At 39.9% G+C, this 24,916-nt stretch overlaps 2 protein-coding genes across 2 annotated transcripts; both read left to right on the top strand.

Moving 5' to 3' along the window:
• Positions 1 to 2,395, top strand: LOC112587873 (putative olfactory receptor 2B8). The gene has a single exon (XM_025295969.3). The coding sequence runs from the start codon at positions 127 to 129 to the stop codon at positions 1,063 to 1,065; it is 939 nt and encodes a 312-aa protein (XP_025151754.3). The 5' UTR covers positions 1 to 126; the 3' UTR covers positions 1,066 to 2,395.
• Positions 2,396 to 22,106: 19,711 nt separating this feature from the next.
• On the top strand, positions 22,107 to 23,988 carry LOC123464710 (putative olfactory receptor 2B8). The gene has a single exon (XM_045162133.1). The coding sequence runs from the start codon at positions 22,107 to 22,109 to the stop codon at positions 23,043 to 23,045; it is 939 nt and encodes a 312-aa protein (XP_045018068.1). The 3' UTR covers positions 23,046 to 23,988.
• The last annotated feature ends 928 nt before the right edge of the window (positions 23,989 to 24,916 follow it).

The following is a 24,916-nucleotide window of genomic DNA, read 5'->3' as shown; positions in this document are numbered from 1 at the left end:
TACAAAATCACATGACCATGTCTTTGAACATGATAGATTTTCCTCTTCATCTCTGCACTTTTTTGGAAGATAACTTTAATAAATTGCTAAACGCTTGATTTGACAGGAGCCATGTGCTAACAAAGGATGGAACAGAAAAATGAAAGTTCTTTTGCTGGATTTATCTTACTGGGCTTCTCTGACAGACCTCAACTTGAGCTCGTCCTCTTTGTGGTCCTTTTGATCTTCTACATCTTCACTTTGCTGGGAAACACAACCATCATCGCATTGTCCTACTTGGACCCACGTCTTCACACCCCGATGTACTTTTTCCTCTCTAACCTGAGCTTTCTGGACATGTGCTACACGACTAGCATTGTTCCACAGCTCCTATTTAATCTCAGCAGAGCAGACAAATCCATCTCCTTTGGTGGCTGTGTAGTTCAAATGTACATCTCTCTGGCGTTGGGATGTACAGAATGTATTCTCCTAGGAGTTATGGCATTTGACCGCTATGCAGCTGTTTGCAGGCCCCTTCACTACACAGTAATCATGCACCCCCGTCTGTGTGCCCTGATGGCTTCCGCTTCATGGATCACTGGTTTTGTCAACTCCTTATTGCAGACAGTGCTCATCTTCCTTTTACCTCGTTGTGGGAGAAATAAATTAGACCACTTCTTTTGTGAGATCCCTCCTTTTCTCAAACTTGCCTGTGTTGACACCACCATGAATGTGTATGTGACCTTCTTTGGCAGTGTCGTCATTCTTCTCACACCTGTTTCATTAATCATGTTCTCCTATGGTCGGATTGTCAGGGCGGTCTTAAGAATAAAATCCACTGCAGGGCAGAGAAAAGCATTTGGCACGTGTGGATCCCACCTCACGGTGGTCTCCCTGTTCTTTGGCACAGCCATCTATGTGTATTTTCAGCCTAGCAGCAGTGACTCCCAGGATCAGGACAAGTTCATGTCTCTCTTCTACACTGTCATTATCCCCATGACCAACCCCCTCATATATACGCTGAGGAACAGGGATGTGAAGGGAGCGATGAAGAAGGTGCTTTGGAAGGACTCTTACTCCAGATGATAGCTGAAGAGGACAGTTTAATGGAAAGACTTTGAATGCCAGAACTATTCATATATATATGTATGTGCCCCATGAGTCATCTAAAATTTCCTTTGGCAACTCTGCAGGGAATTTGTTTCTTTCATTCCCTTTGAAAAGTGAGTGTTCAAATTCTAGGTTCATGTATTCATTTCAATTTCCAGAGACGCTGATTCAGTGTTCCGACAGCATCTGTTTGTAGTTATTGTTTTTTAAGTTCCAGGGTTTTTCTTGTTTGCACTCCCTTTTAGGTACATATTTCCACATCTATTTCCAAAATGACATATGAATATACTACATGAAATCACAGCCAAAATAAGAACAGGAAACCACTGCAATGATGTAAGGAATATTAACATTTTATCATTTCCTAAGAATTGTTACTGCTACAACTCATGTATTCAGATGCCAAAGGGTAGATATCAGTTAGCTTCTTCTGTATAACAAATCACTTCGAAACTTAGTTGCTTAAAACACCAACCATTAATTTATCTCACCATTATGTGTGTCAGCATTTGGGCTAAGTTTAGCTGGACAGTTCTTCTGGTCTCGGCTGGACTCACTGAAATGCCTGCAGTAGGCTTCTGGGTCTACTTAGTGCTTCCTGATCTAGATTGCCACAGTTGTCATGGCTTCCATCTCTTTGATGTGGTCTCTTATCTTCTGGTATGATGGCCTGGAATGTTCATATGGAGAAGGCCAATTTCCAAGTCCTTGTGACCAATTTATTGTTTAAGATATGGCTACTCTCCTGCTTGCCTGTCCTGTCTTTCTTTGTGAATTGTTTACCTCCATAAATAGTAACTGTTAGGGTCTGTTCTTTGTTCCACATGGAGAGTCTAGGAGGTCACAGTGTATTTCCATAGCCTCTTTTCCCAGTCAACAATAAGTAGGGCCTTCCCTGGTGGTCTAGTGGTAGAATCCTGCTGCCAATGCAATGAACAGAAGTTACATTCCTGGTCCAGGAAGTTCCTACATGATGCAGAGCAACTAAGGCCATGCACCACAGCTACCCAGCCAGCTCTCTAGATCCCATGAGCCACAACTACTGAAGCCGGCATGGCCTAGAGCCCGTGGTCCCCAACAAGAGAAGCCACGGCAATGAGAAGCCCTTGCACCGCAGCTAGAGAAAGCCTGCATGGAGCAATGAAGAGCGGCAAAAAACTGAGCACAGCAAAAACAAAAGAAAAAATCCAATCAGTGGGAGGTCTTTCCTGTTGGCCCGGTGGTTAAGAGTCCTCACTTTCACTGCAGAGGTCAAGGGTTCCATCCCAGCTCAGGAAACTAAGGTCCACATGCCATGCAGCATGGCCAAACACTAAAAAACAAAGAGAACAAATCAGTAAGTGGGGACACAGAGGGGTCTGTCATCAGGAAGGGCCATACATGGAACTACTCAGATTCAGAGTGAAGATTTGACTAATGGGAAATGGGAGCTGATGAGCAGATTATTTCTCCTTTCTTCTCCTGAGCTGGGGATCTGTTGGATGTCTCCTAAGACATGCTTCAGGGGGACAAACGTGATTGAACACCTAGTTACTCCATACTAACGGCAAATTTGATAATGTATCCTTGACAAGTCAGCTTTTCTTTGCTTGTATTCCCTTTCTTTCACTCCTGATGCTGTATCTCATTCTGCATTAAGTGCTTTTGCATAAACCTTTGTTTCAAATTCTCTTTTCTGGGAAAGCCTAGGCTATGACCAAGAGTCTGGTGGCCTATAAAAATGTTCTGGTCATAAATAAGAATTTTGGAGTTTTTGACTCACAAAGACATTTGCAACTGTTACCAACCCTTTGAAGTTGGGCCTAAAAATGGTCCTTCTGCTGGGTGTTGATCGTGTCAATAGAACAAGACAGAGTTCAGCTCAGAAGCAAAGGAAGGAACTTCCCTTGTAGCCCAGTGGCTAAGACTTTGCACTCCCAGTGCAGGGGACCTGGGTTTGATTCTTGCTTGGGCAACTAGGTCCTGCTTGCCACAACTAAGATCTGCCACAGTCAATTAAATACATAAAGATAAATAATATTTTTAAAAAAGTAGAGGCAAAGGGAAGTTTTATCCTTTAGTCATAAAATGGAGACATGGGAGCTCACCATCTAGAGTATGCCCTCTGCTGGACAGCCCATCCTCAGGTTGCGTGACTGGGGTCTCTCATCACTGGGAAGCAGGTCGCAGGGTTCTCCCTGGGCAGGCGCAGCTGCGCTGCCTGTGGCTCCACACCCCAGTGCCAGGTGCAGCGTCTCTGCACACGGCCTGCTGCCGCCATCTAGAATTGTGTCATTCACAGCGCTTCTGCACACAGTCGTCTGAGCTGAAGTTTAGGGCACAAGGCCTCTGTACCAGGTACCCTATAAGAAAGTGAAACAAGACTAAGCACCAAGGAAAAGACAAAAAAAAGGTTAGAGTTTATTACCCAGATTCTATTTTCATTTTCTGGAACTGCTAATGGTCATTACTTCTGGGAACCAAAAGAATGAAGGACATTACATGAGGATTGATTTTAGAGAAAGAAGAAGACTGAAGACCAATGTTTGAGGTACCTCAATATTTAATGATTAGGTAATAGAGAATTTTAAGACTTTTCTTGAGATTGGGAGGAAAATCCAGAGATGTGAGAGGAAAACTCTATTCGTTGAATTAAAGGCTAAGCTGCTATAAGAAGAAGACCCTGAAAATCTAGTAGCTTAAAGAAGAGTCTTTCTCTGTCTACTACTGTCTCTGTCCCCTGCTTTCTCTCTCAGGCAGGGGTGTAGCTTGTCAACAATTGTGGAATATTTCTGCTCCACCTTATTATTAGTGGCTCCCAACATTTGAAGGTTTGTCAAGACCTCTTAATATTCTAAAGCGGAGGATCTCAGTCAGCATCCAGATGGAGGCTGATTGGAAGTTGGACCATCAGGTAATAACTTCAAATATGTGAGTATACAGCTTATGAATGATGTGAAGTGGTGAATGATGTGAGATTTGTGATCTCCGAAGAAGATTTAACTTCGGGACCAGGGACCAGGCTTGATCACTCAAGAGCTTTTGTATAGCAGAGTTTTATTAAAGTATAAAAAGGGACAGAGAAAGCTTCTGACATAGACATCAGAAGAGGGATGCAGAGTGCCCCTCTTCTAGTGTTTAGCAGGATGCTTTTTCTCTGTTAGAAAGCTGTTGATCAGATAATAGAGACACCTGAAGGCTGACGGAGTTTCACCAGGCCCCTCTCCCGCAATATGCATTTTTGAGATAGGATGGCAGGAGGTGTATCATGCCCTAGCCATAAAACAATTGATAAGAATACTGATTTGTTGAGTGATTATCAGCCAAAAGTTAGTGTTAGGTGGAACCATTTTGAAGAAAGGCAAATTCCAAAGCAAAAAAACATGGTTTCATTAACATAGTTTAAGAAAAATATTTCCATAGGAAAAATGCATTTGTTAGCTCAAGGTTTGAGAAAAGCTAAATTCAGGTGGAACAAGGTGTCGTCATGGCAACAGAGAATTTTAAGAGCAAAAAGTCTGACACTTGTAGTTTGTTTCCTCCTGCCTCTTAAGGGAGAGAGAAAAACTGACACTTGCAGCCTATTTCCTCCGTTTGGAGACCCCTGACCTTCCTGTTTGTTACCTCTCACCTGTTTCAGGAGAAGACTGGGAGATGCGAGTTTCTGTCTGTTCCTTCCACATTTAGCCCTAAGTGGGAGGAGAGGGGGAGGTGCGGGGCACAGGCAGCCAGTTAGGAGCTGTTCCTTAGTTTGCTTCTGTCCTGTTGGACCCAGGAACGCAAGCCCTGGAGGGGGCCTGGGCTACACGATAAGAGTGTGTCCTCTGGCAGCAGCCACAAAACCTGGGCGGCCGCACAGGTGCACAAGCTCCTTTCACAGAGACACGTGTGACCTGGGGCGGGACAGAGGGAGAGCACGATGATGGCACCTGTTGGCTTCTCAGGTGTTTTGTGAGAATTGCAGTTGGCCCCTAGATATGTTTTAGAAGTCTTAGCTTTTAGGGTAAGGAAATAGGCTTCTTTCAGGCACAAGCTGGAGGTTTCAGTCTGTGTCTCTGTGCTGTTCCCTGGAGAGACAGCCACAGTGAGCCTGGGTGAGCCTGTTAAGAACTCTTTCTCAGTTCCTTATAGCCTCATGGATTTCATGGACACAAGCTTCTTTGGCTTTCAGAGCTCTATGTTTTGGAGGTCCATGTCTCAGGTGGAAGTCTTCAAAGTTAGGGTCCCAGATGTGGGACACTTTATTCCTCCGGGAGAAAACGACAGTGGTAACTTCCCACCTGCTTCTATATTGTGCCTCCAAGGGTGGGTTTCATATAGAGATTTTGTGTTTGCCTCTTCTAATGATTTATTTATTTTTTATCTTCTAATGATTTTAGTTTGGGCTTTTCTTTTTCACCTTGTGTATGGGATTCACCCAGCTAGTTTCCACATTTCTTTTCGAAGAAGTCTTTCTGTGTAAAACTGCAGATTCATTGTGTCCATAGGAGGGGAGGAGATCTGGATCCAGTATGTCATGAGTGAACAGGAAGCTTCTACCCTTTTGAACAGCTTCCTCTCTCCTTTTCTCTCTCCTTGCCATTCTTGTTGCTTTGTGTCTCTATCTGTCCCTTTTTTTCCCTCATTCTCTAGTTCTTGTTCTGTTCAAGTCCTTTTTCTTTTTAGACTTTTCATTTTGAAATAATTACAGATTGATGGGAAAGTCCAAAGTTAGTAGAGAGAAGTCTTGGATACATTTGATCTATTTTCTCCCAGTGATTTTATATTATATAACTATGCTGTGCTGTGCTTATTTGCTCAGTCGTATCTGACTCTTTGCAAACCCGTGGACTGTAGCCTGACAAGCACCTCTGTCCATGGGGATTCTCCAGGCAAGAATACTGGAGTGGTTGCCATGCCCTCCTCCATGGAATCTTCCCAATCCAGTGATCAAACTGAGGTCTCATGCACTTCAGGCATATTCTTCACCATCTGAGAGATCAGGGAAGCCCAAGAATACTGGAGTGGGTAGCCTGTGCCTTCTCCAGGGGATCTTCCTGACTCAGGAATTGAGCCAGAGTCTCCTCCATTGCAGGCGGATTCTTTACCAGCTGAGCTACCAGGGAAGCCCATTATACAACTATAATACCAATTAAAAACTAGGAAACTGACATAGGTACAATGTGTGTGTTTAAGTCTATGTAATTTTCCCCCCGTTTAGTTACCTTTATGTACCATCACAATCAAGATATGGATTTATCCCATCACCACACACATCTCCTTTGTGATACACTTTTATAGTCACTTCTAGTCCCTCCCTTCCCCTGAAAGTGAAAGTCACTCAGTCAGCATCGGACTCCTTTTGACCCCCGCTATTATATCAGATCAGATCACATCAGTCGGTCAGTCGTGTCCAACTGTTTGTGACCCCACGAATCGCAGCACGCCAGGCCTCCCTGTCCATCACCAACTCCCGGAGTTCACTCAGACTCACGTCTATCGAGTCAGCGATGCCATCCAGCCATCTCATCCTCTGTCGTCCCCTTCTCCTCCTGCCCCCAATCCCTCCCAGCATCAGAGTCTTTTCCAATGAGTCAGCTCTTCGCACGAGGTGGCCAAAGTACTGGAGTTTCAGCTTTAGCATCATTCCTTCTAAAGAAATCCCAGGGCTGATCTCCTTCAGAATGGACTTGTTGGATCTCCGTGCAGTCCAAGGGACTCTCAAGAGTCTTCTCTAACACCACAGTTCAAAAGCATCAATTCTTCAGTGCACAGCCTTCTTCACACTCCAACTCTCACATCCATACATGACCACAGGAAAAACCATAGCCTTGACTAGATGGACCATTGTTGGCAAAGTAATGTCTCTGCTTTTCAATATGCTATCTAGGTTGGTCATAACTTTCCTTCCAAGGAGCAAGTGTCTTTTAATTTCATGGCTGCAGTCATCATCTGTAGTGATTTTGGAGCCCAGAAAAATAAAGTCTGACACTGTTTCCACTGTTTCCCCTTCTATTTCCCATGAAGTGGTGGGACCGGATGCCATGATCTTCATTTTCTGAATGTTGAGCTTTAAGCCAACTTTTTCACTCTCCACTTTCACTTTCATCAAGAGGCTTATTAGTTCCTCCTCACTTTCTGCCATAAGGGTGGTGTCATCTGCATATCTGAGGTTATTGATATTTCTCCCGGCAATCTTGATTCCAGCTTGTGTTTCTTCCAGTCCAGCATTTCTCATGATGTACTCTGCATATAAGTTCAATAAGCAGGGTGACAATATACAGCCTTGACGAACTCCTTTTCCTATTTGAAACCAGTCTGTTGTTCCATGTCTAGTTCTAACTGTTGCTTCCTGACCTGCATACAAATTTCTCAAGAGGCAGATCAGGTGGTCTGGTATTCCCATCTCTTTCAGAATCTTCCACAGTTGATTGTGATCCACACAGTTAAAGGCTTTGGCATAGTCAATAAAGCAGAAATAGATGTTTTTCTGGAACTCTTGCTTTTTCCATGATCCAGTGGATGTTGGCAATTTGATCTCTGGTTCCTCTGCCTTTTCTAAAACCACCTTGAACATCAGGAAGTTCATGGTTCACATATTGCTGAAGCGTGGCTTGGAGAATTTTGAGCATTACTTTACTAGTGTGTGAGATGAGTGCAATTGTGTGGTAGTTTGAGCATTCTTTGGCATTGCCTTTCTTTGGGATTTGAATGAAAACTGACCTTTTCCAGTCCTGTGGCCACTGCTGAGTTTTCCAAATTTGCTTGCATATTGAGTGCAGCACTTTCACAGCATCATCTTTCAGGATTTGGAATAGCTCAACTGGAATGCCATCACCTCTGCTAGCTTTGTTCGTAGTGATGCTTTCTAAGGCCCACTTGACTTCACATTCCAGGATGTCTGGCTCTAGGTGAGTGATCACACCATCGTGATTATCTGGGTCGTGAGGATCTTTTTTGTACAGTTCTTCTGTGTATTCTTGCCATCTCTTCTTAATATCTTCTGCTTCTGTTAGTCCAGAAAAATAAAGTCTGACACTGTTTCCACTGTTTCCCCATCTATTTCCCATGAAGTGGTGGGACCTGATGCCATGATCTAGACCAGAATACTCTAGACCAGAATACTGGAGTGGGTAGCCTTTCCCAAGCCAGAAATCGAACCAGGTCCTCTGTATTGCATGTGGATTCTTTACCAACTGAATTATCAGGGAAGCTCCCCCCATGCCCCCAACCCCAAACCCTGTGTAAAACCATCCCTAACTCCTGGGCAGTACTAATTTGGTCTCTGTCTTTATTATTTTGTTATTTCATGGGTGTTATATAGATGGGATCATATTTCACCTATTAACATAGACTTATTTTCATACAACATAATATCATTGAGATTCATCCAAGATATTGTGTGTATCAACAGATTATTTTTTTTATTATTATGTAGTATTCCATGGTATGTGTGCACCATCATTTGTTTAGGATATTTCGGTTTTTACTGTTACAGTAAAGCTGTTATGAATACTTGTGCACAGGATTTTGTGTGGAATAAATTTTTCTTTCTCTGCCATAAATGCCCAAGAGCATGATTACTGGGCTGTATGGCAAGTGGATATTCGGTTTTTAAAGAAACAGCCAAGCCCTTTTATCAAGTAGCTGCATCATTTTATTTTCTCATTAGTAATGTATGAGTGATTCAACTTTTTCACAATCTCACCAACATTTGATTTTGTTCCTATATTTTTGATTTTTGTTGTTCTAGGAGGTAGGTGGTGATATGTCTTCATGGTTTTAGTCTGCATTTTGCTGATGATTAGTGATGCTAAACATGTTTTCATGTTTCATAAAGACATCTTTACCACCTGTATATTTACATTGGTGAGTTCTCTGCTCACATGTTTTTTAATTGAGTTATTTTCTTATTGTAGAGTTTTGAGAGTTCATTGTATATTCTAGATATGAGTGTTGTCTATGAGAAGCAGTTTGAAAATATTTTCTTCCAGTGTTTAGCTTATCTTATTATCCTATTAACAGGGTCTTTAATAACGATTTTATTTTGATGAATCGTCACTTGTAGATTTTTTAAAAAATAGATCATGCTTTTGTTGTATTATATTCCAATATAAAACAAGAATTTTGAAAAACAACATAGAAAAAAAGCATGTAATTTCAGGTAAGCATTCCTAGATAATGTCAAATTATTATCCAACATTATTTTGCCAATTAATATTTGCAGCAGCAAGATTGAACTGGGAAGAAGTTTTAATAGCAGGTCTGTGATTCTCTCTATCTCTGGACACCCTTTGCCATATTGGTGTTTCCTCGGCCTCCTTATAAATATTATGTTGGGATTTAAATAGTGGAGAGATTACTGAGAAAATTCTAATTAAGACTATTTTAAGAAAGAGATAGTTTCTCCTTAGGCATAGAATATTATTAAAAAAAAGGATTTATATTTATATGGGAAATGGCTGGTTATAAAATATAAGTTAATTATTGAAGTTCTCTGTGCTTTTCTGACTAATAACATATAAAAACCAACATGCTTCAAACCTAAATAGCTTTCTCTGAGATAGCTTATACTACTAACTAGCAGTGGTCTATTCCTCTGAAAAAATATGTTCTAGTGGGAAAAAGAGATTTTATAATTTTCGAAGCTGCATTTGCTGGTTAGGCCAAAGCCTTCCATAGACAGATGTTAAGCATTCCTGCCTTTTCCTTATATAGTCAAGTGTATACGTTGTTTTGAAATTGATTGATCTTCAAACTCCAATACACACAATACCCTTCAAGTTTCTTTCAATTTACTTTAGCAATTATAGCTATCTTGTTTAACTCAAGAAATTTGTATTGTAAATGCAAAGATGAGTTGAACTGAAGGAAACCATGGCAGTTCCATTTAAAAAGTCAATAGTTTTTCTGTTTGTTTAAGTAAATTATTGCAATTCTTGATAGAAATTGAACAATGTCCTAGAGGAGATGATATTTTTCCTTAGCCACATTAGAAGTTTGGGAGTAAAATGTGGGTGTTGCTGTTTAATATATTACCTTAAAGATTAGACTCTGCCTAAACTTTAACTCTGTGATCTCTTAGAAGTTGGTTATAATTTGCTGTATAACTCAGGGACTCAACCCCGGGCTTTGTAAAACCTAGAGGAGTGAGATGGGGAAGGAGGCTCAAGAGGGAAGGGACATAGGTATACCTATGGCTGATTCATATTGATGTTTGGCAGAAACCAATACAATAGCGTAAAGCAATTCACCTTCGATTAAAAATAAATAAATTTAATTATAAAACAAAGAAAAAAAGAATTTTAAAATGAATATTAGGTGAAATTAATTTACCGTTAAAGTTAAGTAACTGAGTTCTTATTTCTATATGCAGAATTTTTTTTTTTTTTTTTGCAATTGTGTGAAAAAATCTCAAGTATTTAGTAAAATATCTAAACCATTTAAAGAGGAGAGCTAAGATAACTGGGAAGTCTAGGGAGTTATCTGACCTCTGTTATTTATGAGAAAATATAAAAGAGGCAGATTAGGTATTTCTTGCATTCTCCTTGATATTCATTTTCCCTGAGGATTGTCATCTCTGGGCAGCTAGGCAACATCAGCTAATTAACAGTACAGGCCATTCATTCCCCAGAGGCTTCAGCCAGGTAAACAGTTTTCACCAGACCAGTTTTACTGCAGGTTCATACCAATCTTATGCTTTCATAATGAGCTGTCCATCATAGAGCCAAGACAGTATATTCAGAAGGAATCCTGAGAGTTTGAAATTGCCTTCCTATGTCATCCTACCAGCTAGACACAATGCTGATCTTCAGTACCCTCTGAAGGTATTTGAAGTTATGAAGAGAAAGCATCTTCTTGCTTAAGGAAAACTTAAGGATATTCCAATGCTGATAGAGTCAACGTATGTACTCATTTCATACAGCCTGCATCCTTAGTCTACATACCCACGTTCCAATGCCCAGTACTGTATTAAAGGCGAAACTGGAGATGAGATAGGGAACGAGCTTAGGACACTCACATAAGGGGAATAAAACTGAGAGGACTGGAACTCGATCTCTGTGGTACTTTAGGATTGGTAAGTTCATTTGTTTTCAGTTGCAAGTGTTCTTTAAAGGCTAAATTGAGTAACATACATGTCAGTTGGCAAAAGAAACAGAAGTTCCTATAGAAATTTATCAAATTAAAGAACTAAACTGAAGTGTTCCTTATGGAAGCCAACTTTGTGTTCCTAGACATTTCATCCTATTGTAGTATATTCATTATGTCTCAGTATGGATATATTGCAGAGAAAGCAATGGCACCCCATTCCAGTACTCTTGCCTGGAAAATCCCATGGATGGAGGAGCCTGGTAGGCTGTAGTCCATGGGGTCGCTAAGAGTCGGACACGACTGAGCGACTTCCTTTTCACTTTTCACTTTAATGCATTGGAGAAGGAAATGGCAACCCACTCCAGTGTTCTTGCCTGGAGAATCCCAGGGGCGGGGGAGCCTGGTGGGCTGCCGTCTATGGGGTCGCACAGAGTCGGACACGACTGAAGCGACTTAGCAGCATGGATATATTGATGGAGAAGGCAATGACACCCCACTCCAGTACTCTTGCCTGGAAAATCCCATGGACGGAGGAGCCTGGTAGGCTGCAGTCCATGGGGTCTCTAAGAGTCGGACACGACTGAGCGACTTCACTTTCACTTTTCACCTTCATGCATTGGAGAAGGAAATGGCAACCCACTCCAGTGTTCTTGCCTGGAGAATCCCAGGGAAGGGGGAGCCTGGTGGGCTGCCGTCTATGGGGTCGCGCAGAATCAGACACGACTGAAGTGACTTAGCAGCAGCAGCAGCATGGATATATTGAACAATTTAAATTCAGGATATTTGGCTGTCATAAAACGTGTCCTTCAGTAATTGAATAATAGCATATATGTGAATGTGAAAATATTAGACTATACACTTTCATTTTTTCCCCAGCTCCTATTTACTGTGAAATAACAGAATGTTTCTTAAAGTGTATTGTCAATATCTGTAGTTTTAAAATGTTCATTTTCTCAAAGAAGTGAACATATGTAATCTTCCAAATGGTAGTTTGATAATTGCAACAATGAAGGTCCATTTTGTGGTTATTGTGTCAATGCATTTTTGAATTTATTGGTAATGAAAAATGATCATTCTTTAGTTGAGGAGAAATACCAATTTGAGAGGAGAAACGTGGGTCAGACAAGGTGATCTGAATGTTTAATTCATTGGTGAATTAGGCAAATGACAATTTCTGATGGCCTTGCACTGAGGTGATGTGTATTGTACACTGGTGACTGTCTTTTCATCCTTGCACACACTTATGAATGGACTCTACGTTTTGTATGAATGGACTGTAGGTTTTGTATGAGTGCTTTCGGTGTCCAGTTCAGATCTTTTCTACTGGCTGGTGGGTGCACCGGTCCACACCATATTTGTCATGAGTATTGGCTGATAGCTTCAGCGCCTGTCCTTTCTTCAGAAAATTGCCATCAGTTGAATGGGAGCCACATTGCCAGGAGGTCTCCTGAACTTGGATGGGGCAGTTTGCAGTCAATGACAGATCCTTGGGATATATAAAAGGCTGCCTTTTTGTCAAGGTGGAACTTCATCTGACACAATGCATGCTCCACAGCTTGTTATTCTGTATACCAGTACCTAGTCACATTTAAATGACTAGGTATTTAAATTAACCTGAATTAAATTTAAATTTAAACTTCAGTTCCTTAGCTGCCACCCTTGAAATGCTCAGTCAGCAACATGTGGGTAGCAGTGATTGTATTAGTGAAGATAGAATACTTTTTATCACCAGATAGTTCTGTTGGAGAGTTATATTCCAGCTTTCTCTGGGATCAGGCTTATGCTATTCCATTTGCGATCACATCCTTGCTTAGCAGCATTGTCCGCTCTGTTTTGCTCTTTGATTCTCTTTATCCTGAGAACATTCAATCAATAAACAGCTTGCAAAGGAATTCCTACTTCAGCTTCTCCTTCCCAACCTGGCCAAATGTTGTCCATATTGATTAGAACTGTTATTTCTGATACCATGATAGATCCATTTGCTCCTCATTTGTAAGTCCTTCATTGCCATTAGGGACCAGTCCTAATGTATCGGAGTTAAGCTGAGACAGAAGGATTATTAAAGCAAGAGTGATTCAGTTATGGCTCTGAGGCTGCAGGGGTTTTGTCTGCACCTTTTCAGGATTCCTTGAGGAACTGGATAGGGTAGAATTTGAACTTTAAATTTATCAGTGAACGTTGCATAATTTGAGATCTCTTAAAGAGACATTATCTTGAGATCTTTTGTCTTTAAAATGGTTTGCACACCAAGTAGTTAGTTTTCTTGAAATACTTATATTCTTCCACTAAAATTTCAGTTATATTATGTGTCAGTAATATACAGTTATTATAATTGTAAATATACCTCTAGCACTGATGTGTGTCTGTATTAAGCATTTAACCTCTCTCATTTGATGCCTCTTCTCTTAATTAGTATAGTGGAATTGTGTTCTTGTGAGATATAATTTTCTATTACATTCTTCTAAAAAATAATTGTTATGTAAGATGTCATCTTTTATTGTAGAATCTGTTAATTTTACCTACTTAATATTTTCTATAGATACATACATATACTTTGATTTTTTTCAATTATTTCTCATTTGTATCCAAATATTTATTGATATGTAGCTTGTATAGCAGAATTTGCCTATTTCATGTCATATCATGAAGTTTACCAAGGAAAGTATTTGTTGTTCCTGTAGCTAGGATGAATGTGTTTAATATTTCTAGTTTTTATTATTTATGTTATTTGTTTTATTTTTTATGTAGTTTGTCTCATACTACTCAGTATTCCTTATTGCGTTAGGTCAGTTGATATATATTTTAACATAGATGATGATTCTCAATTAAAAAGCAGAATTCTTTAAATGTGGTAGCGAGGAAATAAAAATTTCCCATTTAACCTTAGCCAAGAAATATTCCTTACCTTGATTCATTGCCTTCTGTGGTGGTGCAAACAGCTTTAGGAAGGGTGGGTGCTGAGTAGGGAAGGAGCAAGGGATTGGTCAGCAGAATGTACTCTTGAGATCATTGTGATGATGCATCTTGCACATTGAAGTTTCCCATGTCTGATTTACTCAGGAAGGGATAACTTCCTGAATTTCTTTAGAGAAAAAAAATTTAAAGAAGACAAATATGACATTGGTATCCTAATTACCTTCCAGTGTAATGTGCACTTGGACTGGAACCATTTGTAACATACAAAGACAATTGTATTCTTTTTTTCTATTTTAGTTGGTGTTACTTTTGTTTGTTGTTGTCTGATATTAAATTTTTCAACCTAAAATCATTCATTTTATACCTGTCCGATACTCGGCCATTCAGCATCCTTTTTATAATAAATGAATATTATTATTATTATAATGATATAATATATATAATTATATATATTATAATGATTATATTATTATAATAATATAATAATAATAATATTATTCTGTATAGTTGCACAGGGCTTGAACCACTTCATCTTGACAGGATTTTATCTTATATCAATTGCCTTATTGATATGATGATAAAATATATCATTGTTTTATTACACTGGTCCATTATTCTATTGGTGTTTTCCTTTGATGAATTAACATTTTATATTTGCCCTTAACTTTGGTGAATGCTTCTTTTATTAGGTACATTTAGAAAAGTTTTCCAGCAGTTCATCTAGGATGAATGTGTCAGTATTTGTATATATGTTCATGAGACAGAGCCATAGGTTGTATTTGCTCTTCTGAGCAGGTATGAACATATCCCGTCATTGCACATTTAGACTATCTGTCAAAATTTTATAATTCTGTTATAAATTTTTTTCTATATATACTTCTGTTGTGGATACCACAGATCACATTCTTATAAGCGATGCATGATACTGGATGCTTGGGGCTGGTGCACTGAGACAACCCAGAGGGATGGTACGGGGAGGGAGGAGGGAGAAGGGTTCAGGATGGGGAACATGTGTATACCTGTGGCGGATTCATGTTGATGTATGGCAAAAGCAATACAATATTGTAAAGTAATTAACCTCCAATTAAAATAAGTACATTTCTATTAAAAAAATAAAATAAAATAAGAATCAGAAAGAAATCAAAGGAAGAATTAAATCTTATGAAATTGTAAACTCTACCATCGGCAGTGGTGTCCCATGAATTTTAATATATTCATGTCTGGCAATAAAGCAATGTGTTTCCTAAAAACACAAACTTTGATATTAAAGTCTCCCACTATTATTGTGTTATTGTTAATTTCTCCTTTCATACTTGTTAGCATTTGTCTTACATACTGCGGTGCTCCCGTGTTGGGTGCATATATATTTATAATTGTTATATCTTCTTCTTGGATTGATCCTTTGATCATTATGTAGTGACCGTCTTTGTCTGTTTTCACAGCCTTTGTTTTAAAGTCTATTTTATCTGATATGAGTATTGCTACTCCTGCTTTCTTTTGGTCCCTATTTGCATGGAAAATCTTTTTCCAGGCCTTCACTTTCAGTCTGTATGTGTCCCCTGTTTTGAGGTGGGTCTCTTGTAGACAACATATGTAAGGGTCTTGTTTTTGTATCCATTCAGCCAGTCTTTGTCTTTTGGTTGGGGCATTCAACCCATTTACGTTTAAGGTAATTACTGATAAGTATGATCCCGTTGCCATTTACTTTATTGTTTTGGGTTCGAATTTATACACCGTTTTTGTGTTTCCTGTCTAGAGAATATCCTTTAGTATTTGTTGGAGAGCTGGTTTGGTGGTGCAGAATTCTCTCAGCTTTTGCTTGTCTGAAAAGCTTTTGATTTCTCCTTCATACTTGAATGAGATCCTTGCTGGATACAATAATCTGGGCTGTAGGTTATTTTCTTTCATCATTTTAAGTATGTCTTGCCATTCCCTCCTGGCTTGAAGAGTTTCTATTAAAATATCAGCTGTTATCCTTATGGGTATTCCCTTGTGTGTTATTTGTTGTTTTTCCCTTGCTGCTTTTAATATTTGTTCTTTGTGTTTGATCTTTGTTAATTTGATTACTATGTGTCTTGGGGTGTTTTGCCTTGGGTTTATCCTGTTTGGGACTCTCTGGGTTTCTTGGACTTGGGTGATTATTTCCTTCCCCATTTTAGGGAAGTTTTCAACTGTTATCTCCTCAAGTATTTTCTCATGGTCTTTCTTTTTGTCTTCTTCTTCTGAGACCCCTATGATTCGAATGTTGTAGCGTTTAATATTGTCCTGGAGGTCTCTGAGATTGTCCTCATTTCTTTTAATTCGTTTTTCTTTTATCCTCTCTGATTCATTTATTTCTACCATTCTATCTTCTAATTCACTAATCCTATCTTCTGCCTCTGTTATTCTACTATTTGTTGCCTCCAGAGTGTTTTTAATTTCACTTATTGCATTATTCATTATATATTGACTCTTTTTTATTTCTTCTAGGTCCTTGTTAAACCTTTCTTGCATCTTCTCAATCCTTGCCTCCAGGCTATTTATCTGTGATTCCATTTTAATTTCAAGATTTTGGATCAATTTCACTATCATTATTCGGAATTCTTTATCAGGTAGATTCCCTATCTCTTCCTCTTTTGTTTGGTTTGGTGGGCATTTATCCCGTTCCTTTATCTGCTGGGTATTCCTCTGTCTCTTCATCTTGTTTAAATTGCTGAGTTTGGGGTGTTCTTTCTGTATTCTGGCAGTTTGTGGAGTTCTCTTTATTGTGGCGTTTCCTCGCTGTGTGTGGGTTTGTACAGGTGGCTTGTCAAGGTTTCCTGGTTAGGGAAGCTTGTGTCGATGTTCTGGTGGATGGAGCTGTATTTCTTCTCTCTGGAGTGTAATGAAATGTCCAGTAATGAGTTATGAGATGTCTATGGTTTTGGGGTGACTTTGGGCAGCCTGTTTCTTGAAGCTCAGGGCTGTGTTCCTTTGTTGCTGGAGAATTTGCTTGGTATGTCTTGCCCTGGAACTTGTTGGCCTTTGTGTGGTGCTTGGTTTCAGTGTCGGTATGGAGGCGTTTGATGAGCTCCTGTCAATTAATGTTCCTTGGAGTCAGGAGTTCCCTGGAGTCAGGGTTTGGACTTAAGCCTCCTACTTCCAGTTATCGGTCTTATTTTTACAGTAGTTTCAAAACTTCTCCTTCTATACAGCACCATTGATAAAACATCTACGTTAAAGATGAAAAGTGTCTCTACTGTGAGGGTCACTCAGAGAGGTTCACAGCGTTACATGGAGAAGAGAAGAGGGAGGAGGGAGTTAGAAGTGACCCAAATTAGATGAGGTGGAATCAATAGTGGAGAGAGTGGGCTAGCCAGTAGTCACTTCCTTATGTGCACTCCACAACTGGACCGCTCAGAGATGTTCACGGAGTTATACAGAGAAGAGAAGAAGGAGGAAGGAGACAGAGGTGGCCAGAAGGATAAAAGCGGGAAATGAAAAGGAGGGAGACAGATCCAGCCAGTAATCAGTTCCCTAAGTGTTCTCCACCGTCTGGAACACACAGAAATTCACAGAGTTGGGTAGAGTAGAGAGGGGTTAGGGAGGAGATACAGGCGACCTGGTGGAGAAAACGGAGAGTCCAAAGGGAGAGAGAGCAGTCAAGCCAGTAATCTTGCTCCCTAGTGAAAAATGGGTCCTGAAGATTGGGTTCTTAAAGGTACAAAATTGGTAACAAATACATAAGAGCAAAAATTAAAAATCTAGAGTAGAGTTTGGAATTTCAAAAATACGATGTTAATGAAAAGAAGAAGGAAAAGAAAGAGAGAAAAAACGAATAAAGAAAAACAAACAAGGTCGTGAAAATTATAAAGAAACTACAGGTACAAAATTGATAACTAATACCAAAAAGCAAAAATTAAAACTCTAGAGTAGAGTTTTGAATTTCAAAAATACAATGTTAAAAAAAAGAAGAAGAAAAATAAAGAGAGAAAACAAACAAACCAACAAAAACAATGTCGCAAAAATTATAAAGAAAATACAGGTACAAAATTGATATCAAATACCAAAAAGCATAAATTAAAAATCTTGAGTAGAGTTTGGAATTGCAGATATATGATGTTATATAAAAGAAGAAGAGAAAGAAACAGAGGGAAAAAAAGAAAAAAAAAAGTCACAGAAATTATAAAAAAACTATAGGTACAAAATTGATAACATATACCAAAAGGCTAAAATTAAAAATCTAGAGTTTGGAATTTCAAAAATATGATGTTAATGAAAAGAAGAAGGAAAAGAAAGAGAGAAAAAACGAACAAAGAAAAACAAACAAGGTCGCAAAAATTCTAAAGAAACTACAGGTACAAAATTGATAACTAATACCAAAAAGCAAAAATTAAAAATCTAGAGTAGAGTTTGGAATTTCAAAAATACAATGTTAAAAAAAAGAAGAAGAAAAATAAGAGAGAAAACAAACAAACCAACAAAAACAATGTCGCAAAAATTATAAAGAATATACAGGTACAAAATTGATATCAAATACCAAAAAGCATAAATTAAAATCTTGAGTAGAGTTTGGGATTGCAGATATATGATGTTATATAAAAGAAGAAGAGAAAGAAACAGAGGAAAAAAAAAAGTCACAGAAATTATAAAAAAAACTATAGGTACAAAATTGATAACATATACCAAAAGGCTAAAATTAAAAATCTAGAGTAGAGTTTGGAATTTCAAAAATACAATGTTAAAGAAAAGAAGAAAAAGAAAAAAAAACAAAACATGGTCAAAAAATTATAAAATATACATATGAAGTTTGCTGAAGAAGAAAAAAAAATAGGGTCTTTTTTTTTTTTTTTGCAAAGTAGTAGGTTATAAAAGTGAAAATTAAAGGACAATAGAGGGCTTAAAATTTTTTTTAAAAAAACTAAAAAAAAAAAGAAAGATTGATCGTAAAAATAGTAAAAATATATCTAGGTCTTTCTCTGGTTTTGTTGTGAGTATTGTGGGTTCAGTTCATTTTTGGCTAGTTCCTTGGTCTGGCTTATATTTCTCAAGATCTATAGGCCCCTTCCTATGTAGTCCGTAGTAACCACAGGGTTTTAATCTATGGCCTGTAGCTTCCAAGGCGTTTCCCTCTGTTATAGCTTCTTCTGTTTGCTGGTCTCTTCAGTGTCTGGTTTCCGCCCTGACACAAAGGGGACGGTGGAGGACACTTTTTTTTTTTTTTTAAATTTAGGCTCACTTGTTCAGTCGCGCTGTGGGGAGGGAGGGAGGGATGCTGCAACAAATAACACTGGCGTGCGCTCACAGTGCCTCAGCCACACTGGGTCTGCCCCCACTCACGGCGCGTGTAGCCTCCCTGCCCACATTGCTCATGCTCTAGGTTGTTCCGCCGGGAACAATCAGAGGCCGGCCCTGGGCTGAGCTCCCAGGTCCAAGCCGCTCAGGTTCAGGCACTCGGGTAGTCCTCAGAGGCGCAGACTCGGTTGGGCCTGCGTTTTGTGCTCTTCCCAGATCTGAGCAGCTCAGGTGATGAGGTGTTTGGCGAGCGCCAATGCTGCGACTTATCGCCTCCCTGCCACTCGGTTATCTGGGTGTAAAACCAGCGCACCTTCTCAGGCAGATGTTGACCGTCCAGACCCCCAAGAAGTTTTAGTTAGCAAAGAAGCCTGCTTACAGTTTTATAGATAGTGTCTCTCTGGGGCTGTGATTGCCCCCTTCCGGCTCTGGCTTCCTGTCACCAGAGGGGGAAGGTCTGCAGCCGGCTATCTCTGCTCAGTCCTTTGTTCCGTGCGCGGGCATGGCGGTGTCTTAGGTTAGGGCTGGCTTTTCGTGTGGTAGATATCCCACAGTCTGGTTTGCTAGCCCAAATTAGTTCGCTCAGATAGCGCTCAGGACATTCGGGCCAGATTCTTACTCTAAGCGACGCAGCCCGCGCCACGCTTCCCTGCCCAGCCCCTGCTTGCTAATGGCGTGTGCAGGCGTCTGCGCTGCTTCTCCGCTGGGGGAGTTACCGTAGGGCTTGCAATCTGCGATTTTTAATTGTTTATTTATTTTTTTCTCCCTGTTACGTTGCCCTCTGTGCTTCCAAAGCTTGGCACAGATTCGGCAGTGAGAAGGTTTCCTGGTGTTTGGAAACTTCTCTCTTTTTAAGACTCCCTTCCCGGGACGGAACTCCATCCCTCCCTCTTTTGTCTCTTTTTTTGTCTTTTATATTTTTTCCTACCTCCTTTCGAAGAGTTGGGTTGCTTTTCTGGGTGCCTGATGTCCTCTGCCGGCATTCAGAAGTTGTTTTGTGGAATTTACTCGAGGTTTAAATGCTCTTTTGATGAATTTGTGGGGGAGAAAGTGTTCTCCCCGTCCTACTCCTCCGCCATCTTGGCTCCTCCCCTATAAGTAATGTTTTAAGATAGCTCCCAGAAAGGTGCAGATGTAAAATTAACTTAATGTAAATGGATGTTCTTAGATTTGTATAACACCAAAATGTGCTTTTCTTTATTTCTTCTCTTGTATTACTAATACTTTTAGTATTATCGATCTTTGACCTGTCACTGCATTGACAGTGCATCTGTGTTTGTATGTATTTATGGCACCCCACTCCAGTACTCTTGCCTGGAAAATCCCATGGACGCAGGAGCCTGGTAGGCTGCAGTCCATGGGGTCGCTAAGAGTCAGACACGACTGAGCGACTTCACTTTCACTTTTCACTTTCATGCATTGGAGGAGGAAATGGCAACCCACTCCAGTGTTCTTGCCTGGAGAATCCAAGGGACGGGGGAGCCTGGTAGGCTACTGTCTACGGGGTCACACCGAGTCAGACATGACTGAAGTGACTTAGCATAGCATAGCATAGCATCTATTTAATTATTAATATCATAGGGAGTGTTGTAAAGCATTATACTTTGTGCAGATTACACAGTTGGATATCTTTAGAAAATATTTATCTTGATTAAAATGTTGATAGTGACTAATCATATCTTCTTTAGGAATTCCAGGTGTTTTAGTTGCTGGTAATATAAGAAAATGAAATCAACAGAAAGAAGAGGTAAGTTCAGGTCACTGGATTTTGAACTTCTGCTGTGAACTGACTGTTTTTGTGGTTTAGTCACTATGTCATGTCTGACTCTTTACGACCCTATGGACTATAGCCCACCAGCTTCTCTGTACTAGAGTGGGTTGCCATTTTCTTCTCCAGTGTATCTTCCCAAAACAGGGACTGAACCAGCATTTCCTGCATCTCCTGCAGGTTCTTTACTGGTGAGTCATCAGGGAAGCTCATGAACTGACTATGCACAGTGAATAAAGTTTTGGAGTTCTTATTAAATTGGTGTCATAATTTTAGTTATCTCAAGGGCAAGCGTTAAGCACTATAATTGAATGGTGATTTTTCAAACTCTCAACATTTTATTTTTTACTACTATACAAAAATATTGGTGTATAGCATTCACAAATATAATGTATTAGGAGTAGAGAGATAAAAATTTTGTCAAAATGTTTGCATGAAGCACTATTAGTGATACTTTGAATATAATATAATCCTTTGTATAAATATGTTCTAGCTCATAAATTTCTATATCTGAATGCATTTTAGAGATTATTTTCTATTATTCAGTTACATGTGAGGTATGTACACATACAGTTATGTAGAATAATGAGATACATACTTAAAATAAACTTTCTTCCTCTGTCTGCATCTTTCTTACTCTTTCTAATCACTCTGCCTTGATTTTCCCTCATTCCCACTTTCTCTAAAATTTACATATATAATGATCATAATTCAATCCTATTAATCTCAATCAGAAAAGACATATTATATCTATGATTGATGCAAACTAAGATGCATTATTTGATCTTATTATTTTATTTTCTTGTATTGAATATCAATATATAACATTTTGTGAATAGGATAGAACTAATTGATTTAAGATATATCAATTTCAATGAGTACATCATTTATTCAAATAGTTGTATATAAAATGCCATGGCAAAGCATTTGAACATGATAGATTTTCCTCTTTAACCCTGCTCTTTTTTGGAAGATACCTTTTATAAATTGCTAAATGCTTGGTTTGACAGGAGCCCTGTGCTAGCAAAGGATGGAACAGAAAAATGGAAGTTCTTTCACTGGGTTTATCCTGCTAGGTTTCTCTGACAGGCCTCAACTTGAACTAGTCCTCTTTGTGGTCCTTTTGATCTTCTACATCTTCACTTTGCTGGGAAACACAACCATCATTGCATTGTCCTACTTGGACCCACGTCTTCACACCCCGATGTACTTTTTCCTCTCTAACCTGAGCTTTCTGGACATGTGCTACACCACCAGCATCGTTCCCCAGTTCCTATTTAATCTCAGTGGAGCAGACAAATCCATCTCCTTTGGTGGCTGTGAAGTTCAGTTCTTCATCTCTCTGGCATTGGGATGTACAGAATGTATTCTCCTAGGAGTTATGGCATTTGACCGCTATGCAGCTGTTTGCAGGCCCCTTCACTACACAGTAATCATGCACCCCCATCTGTGTGCCCTGATGGCTTCTGCTTCGTGGGTCACTGGTTTTGCCATCTCCTTATTGCAGACAGTGCTCATCTTCCTTTTACCACTTTGTGGGAGAAATAAATTAGACCACTTCTTTTGTGAGATCCCTCCATTTCTCAAACTTGCCTGTGTTGACACCACCATGAATGTGTATATGACCTTTTTTGGCAGTGTCATCATTCTTCTCATACCTGTTTCATTAATCATGTTCTCCTATGGTCGGATTGTCAGGGCTGTGTTAAGAATAAAGTCCACTACAGGCCGGAGAAAAGCATTTGGCACGTGTGGATCCCACCTCACAGTGGTCTCCCTGTTCTTTGGCACAGCCATCTCTGTGTATTTTCAGCCCAGTAGCAGCGACAACCAGGATCAGGACAAGTTCATGTCTCTCTTCTACACTGTCATTATCCCCATGACCAACCCCCTCATCTATACGCTGAGGAACAGGGATGTGAAGGGAGCAATGAAGAAGGTGGTTTGGAAGGACCCTGACTCCAGATGATGGCTGAGGAGGACAGTTTAATGGAAGGACTTTGAACAGCAGAACTACTCAGATATATGTGTGTGCCCCATGAGCCATCTAAGATTGCTTTGGCAACTCTGAAGGGAATTTGTTTCCTTCATTCCCTTTGAAAAGTGAGTGTTTAAATTCTAAGTTCATGTACTCATTTCAACTTCCAGAGATGCTGATTCAGTGTTCTGACAGCATCTGTTTTGAGGTTATTTTTTTTTAAAGCTCCAAGGATTTTTCTTGTTTGCGCTCCCTTTTAGGTACATTATTCATCATCTATTTGCAAAAAGATATGTGAAATTATTATATGACAACATAGCCAAAATAAGAACAGGGAACCACTGAAACACTGTAAGGAATATTAACATTTTATCATTTCCTAAAAATTGCTACTTCTACAACACATGTATTCTGATGCCAACAGGTAAATTGGCACCTACAATTGATGAGCTTTTTCTATATAACAAATCACTTCAAAAATTAAGTTGCTTAAAACACCAACCATTAATTTATCTCACAATTATGTGCATTGGCAATTTGGGCTAAGCTTAGCTAGACAATTCTTCAGGTCTTGGCTGGACTCACTCAAATGCCAGCAGTTAGCTTCTGGGTTGACTTAGGGCTTCCTGATCCAAGACTGTTCCAGTTGGCATGGTTTCCATCTCCTTGATTTGGTGTCTTGTCTTCCAGTAGGATGGCCTGGAATGTTCATATGGGGAAGGCCGATTTCCAAGTTCTTGTGACCCATTAATTGTTCAAATTATGGCTACTCTCCTGCTTGACTGTCCTGTCTCTCTTTGTGCATTCTTTACCTGCATAAATAGTAACTGTTAGGGTCTGTTCTTTGTTCCACTTGGAGGGTCTAGGAGGTCACAGTCTATTTCCTCTTTCCCAGTCAACCAAAAGTAGGGCCTTCCCTGGTGGTCTAGTGGTAGAATCCTGCTGCCAATGCAACGAATAGAAGTTACATTCCTGGTCCAGGAAGTTCCTACATGATGAAGAGCTACTAAGGCCATGCGCCACAGCTACCCAGCCAGCTCTCTAGATCCCATGAGCCACAACTACTGAAGCCAGCATGGCCTAGAGCCCGTGGTCCCCAACAAGAGAAGCCACGGCAATGAGAAGCCCTTGCACTGCAGCTAGACAAAGCCTGCATGGAGCAATGAAGAGCCACAACAAAGACCGAGCACAGCAAAAACAAAAGAAAAAATCCAATCAGTGGGAGGTCTTTCCTGTTGGCTCGGTAGGTAAGAGACCTCGCTTTCACTGCAGAGGTCAAGGGTTCCATCCCTGATCAGGAACTAAGGTCCACATGCCACGCAGCATGGCCCAGCATTATAAAACAAAGAGAACAAATCAGTAAGTGGGGACACAGAGGGGTCTGTCACCAGGAAGGGCCCTACATGGGACTGGTCAGATTCAGAGTGAAGATTTGACTAATGGAAAATGGGAGCTGATAAGCAGATTATTTTTCCTTTCTTCTCCTGGGCTAGGGATCTATTGGATGTCTCCTAGGACAAGCTTTAGGGGGACAAATGTGATCGAGCACCCAGTTACTCCATACTAACGGCCAATTTGATAATGTATCCTTGACAAGCCCGCTTTTCTTCCTCTCCTGTTCCCTTTCTTTCACTCCGGATGCTGTATCTCATTCTCCATTAAGTGCTTGTTCACAAACCTTTGTTTCAAGTTCCCTTTTCTGGGAAGGCCTAAGCAATGACATAGAGTCTGGGGGCCTATAAAAATCATCTGGATCATAAATACAAACTTTGTCAAAGATATTTGCAACTGTTACCAACGCTTTGAAGTTGGGTCCTAAAAATGGTCCTTCTGCTGGGTGTTGATCTTGCCAATAGAACAAG

Source organism: Bubalus bubalis, chromosome 2, assembly GCF_019923935.1.
Source record: "Bubalus bubalis isolate 160015118507 breed Murrah chromosome 2, NDDB_SH_1, whole genome shotgun sequence".
Classification (NCBI taxonomy): domain Eukaryota; kingdom Metazoa; phylum Chordata; class Mammalia; order Artiodactyla; family Bovidae; genus Bubalus; species Bubalus bubalis.
The sequence above is the reverse complement of the archived record's forward strand: the minus strand, read 5'-3'. Positions and strand labels throughout refer to the sequence as shown.

Coding starts and splice junctions, on each gene's coding strand:
- LOC123464710 (XM_045162133.1), top strand. CDS start 22,107: ATGGAACAGAAAAATGGAAGTTCTTTCACTGGGTTTATCCTGCTAGGT.
- LOC112587873 (XM_025295969.3), top strand. CDS start 127: ATGGAACAGAAAAATGAAAGTTCTTTTGCTGGATTTATCTTACTGGGC.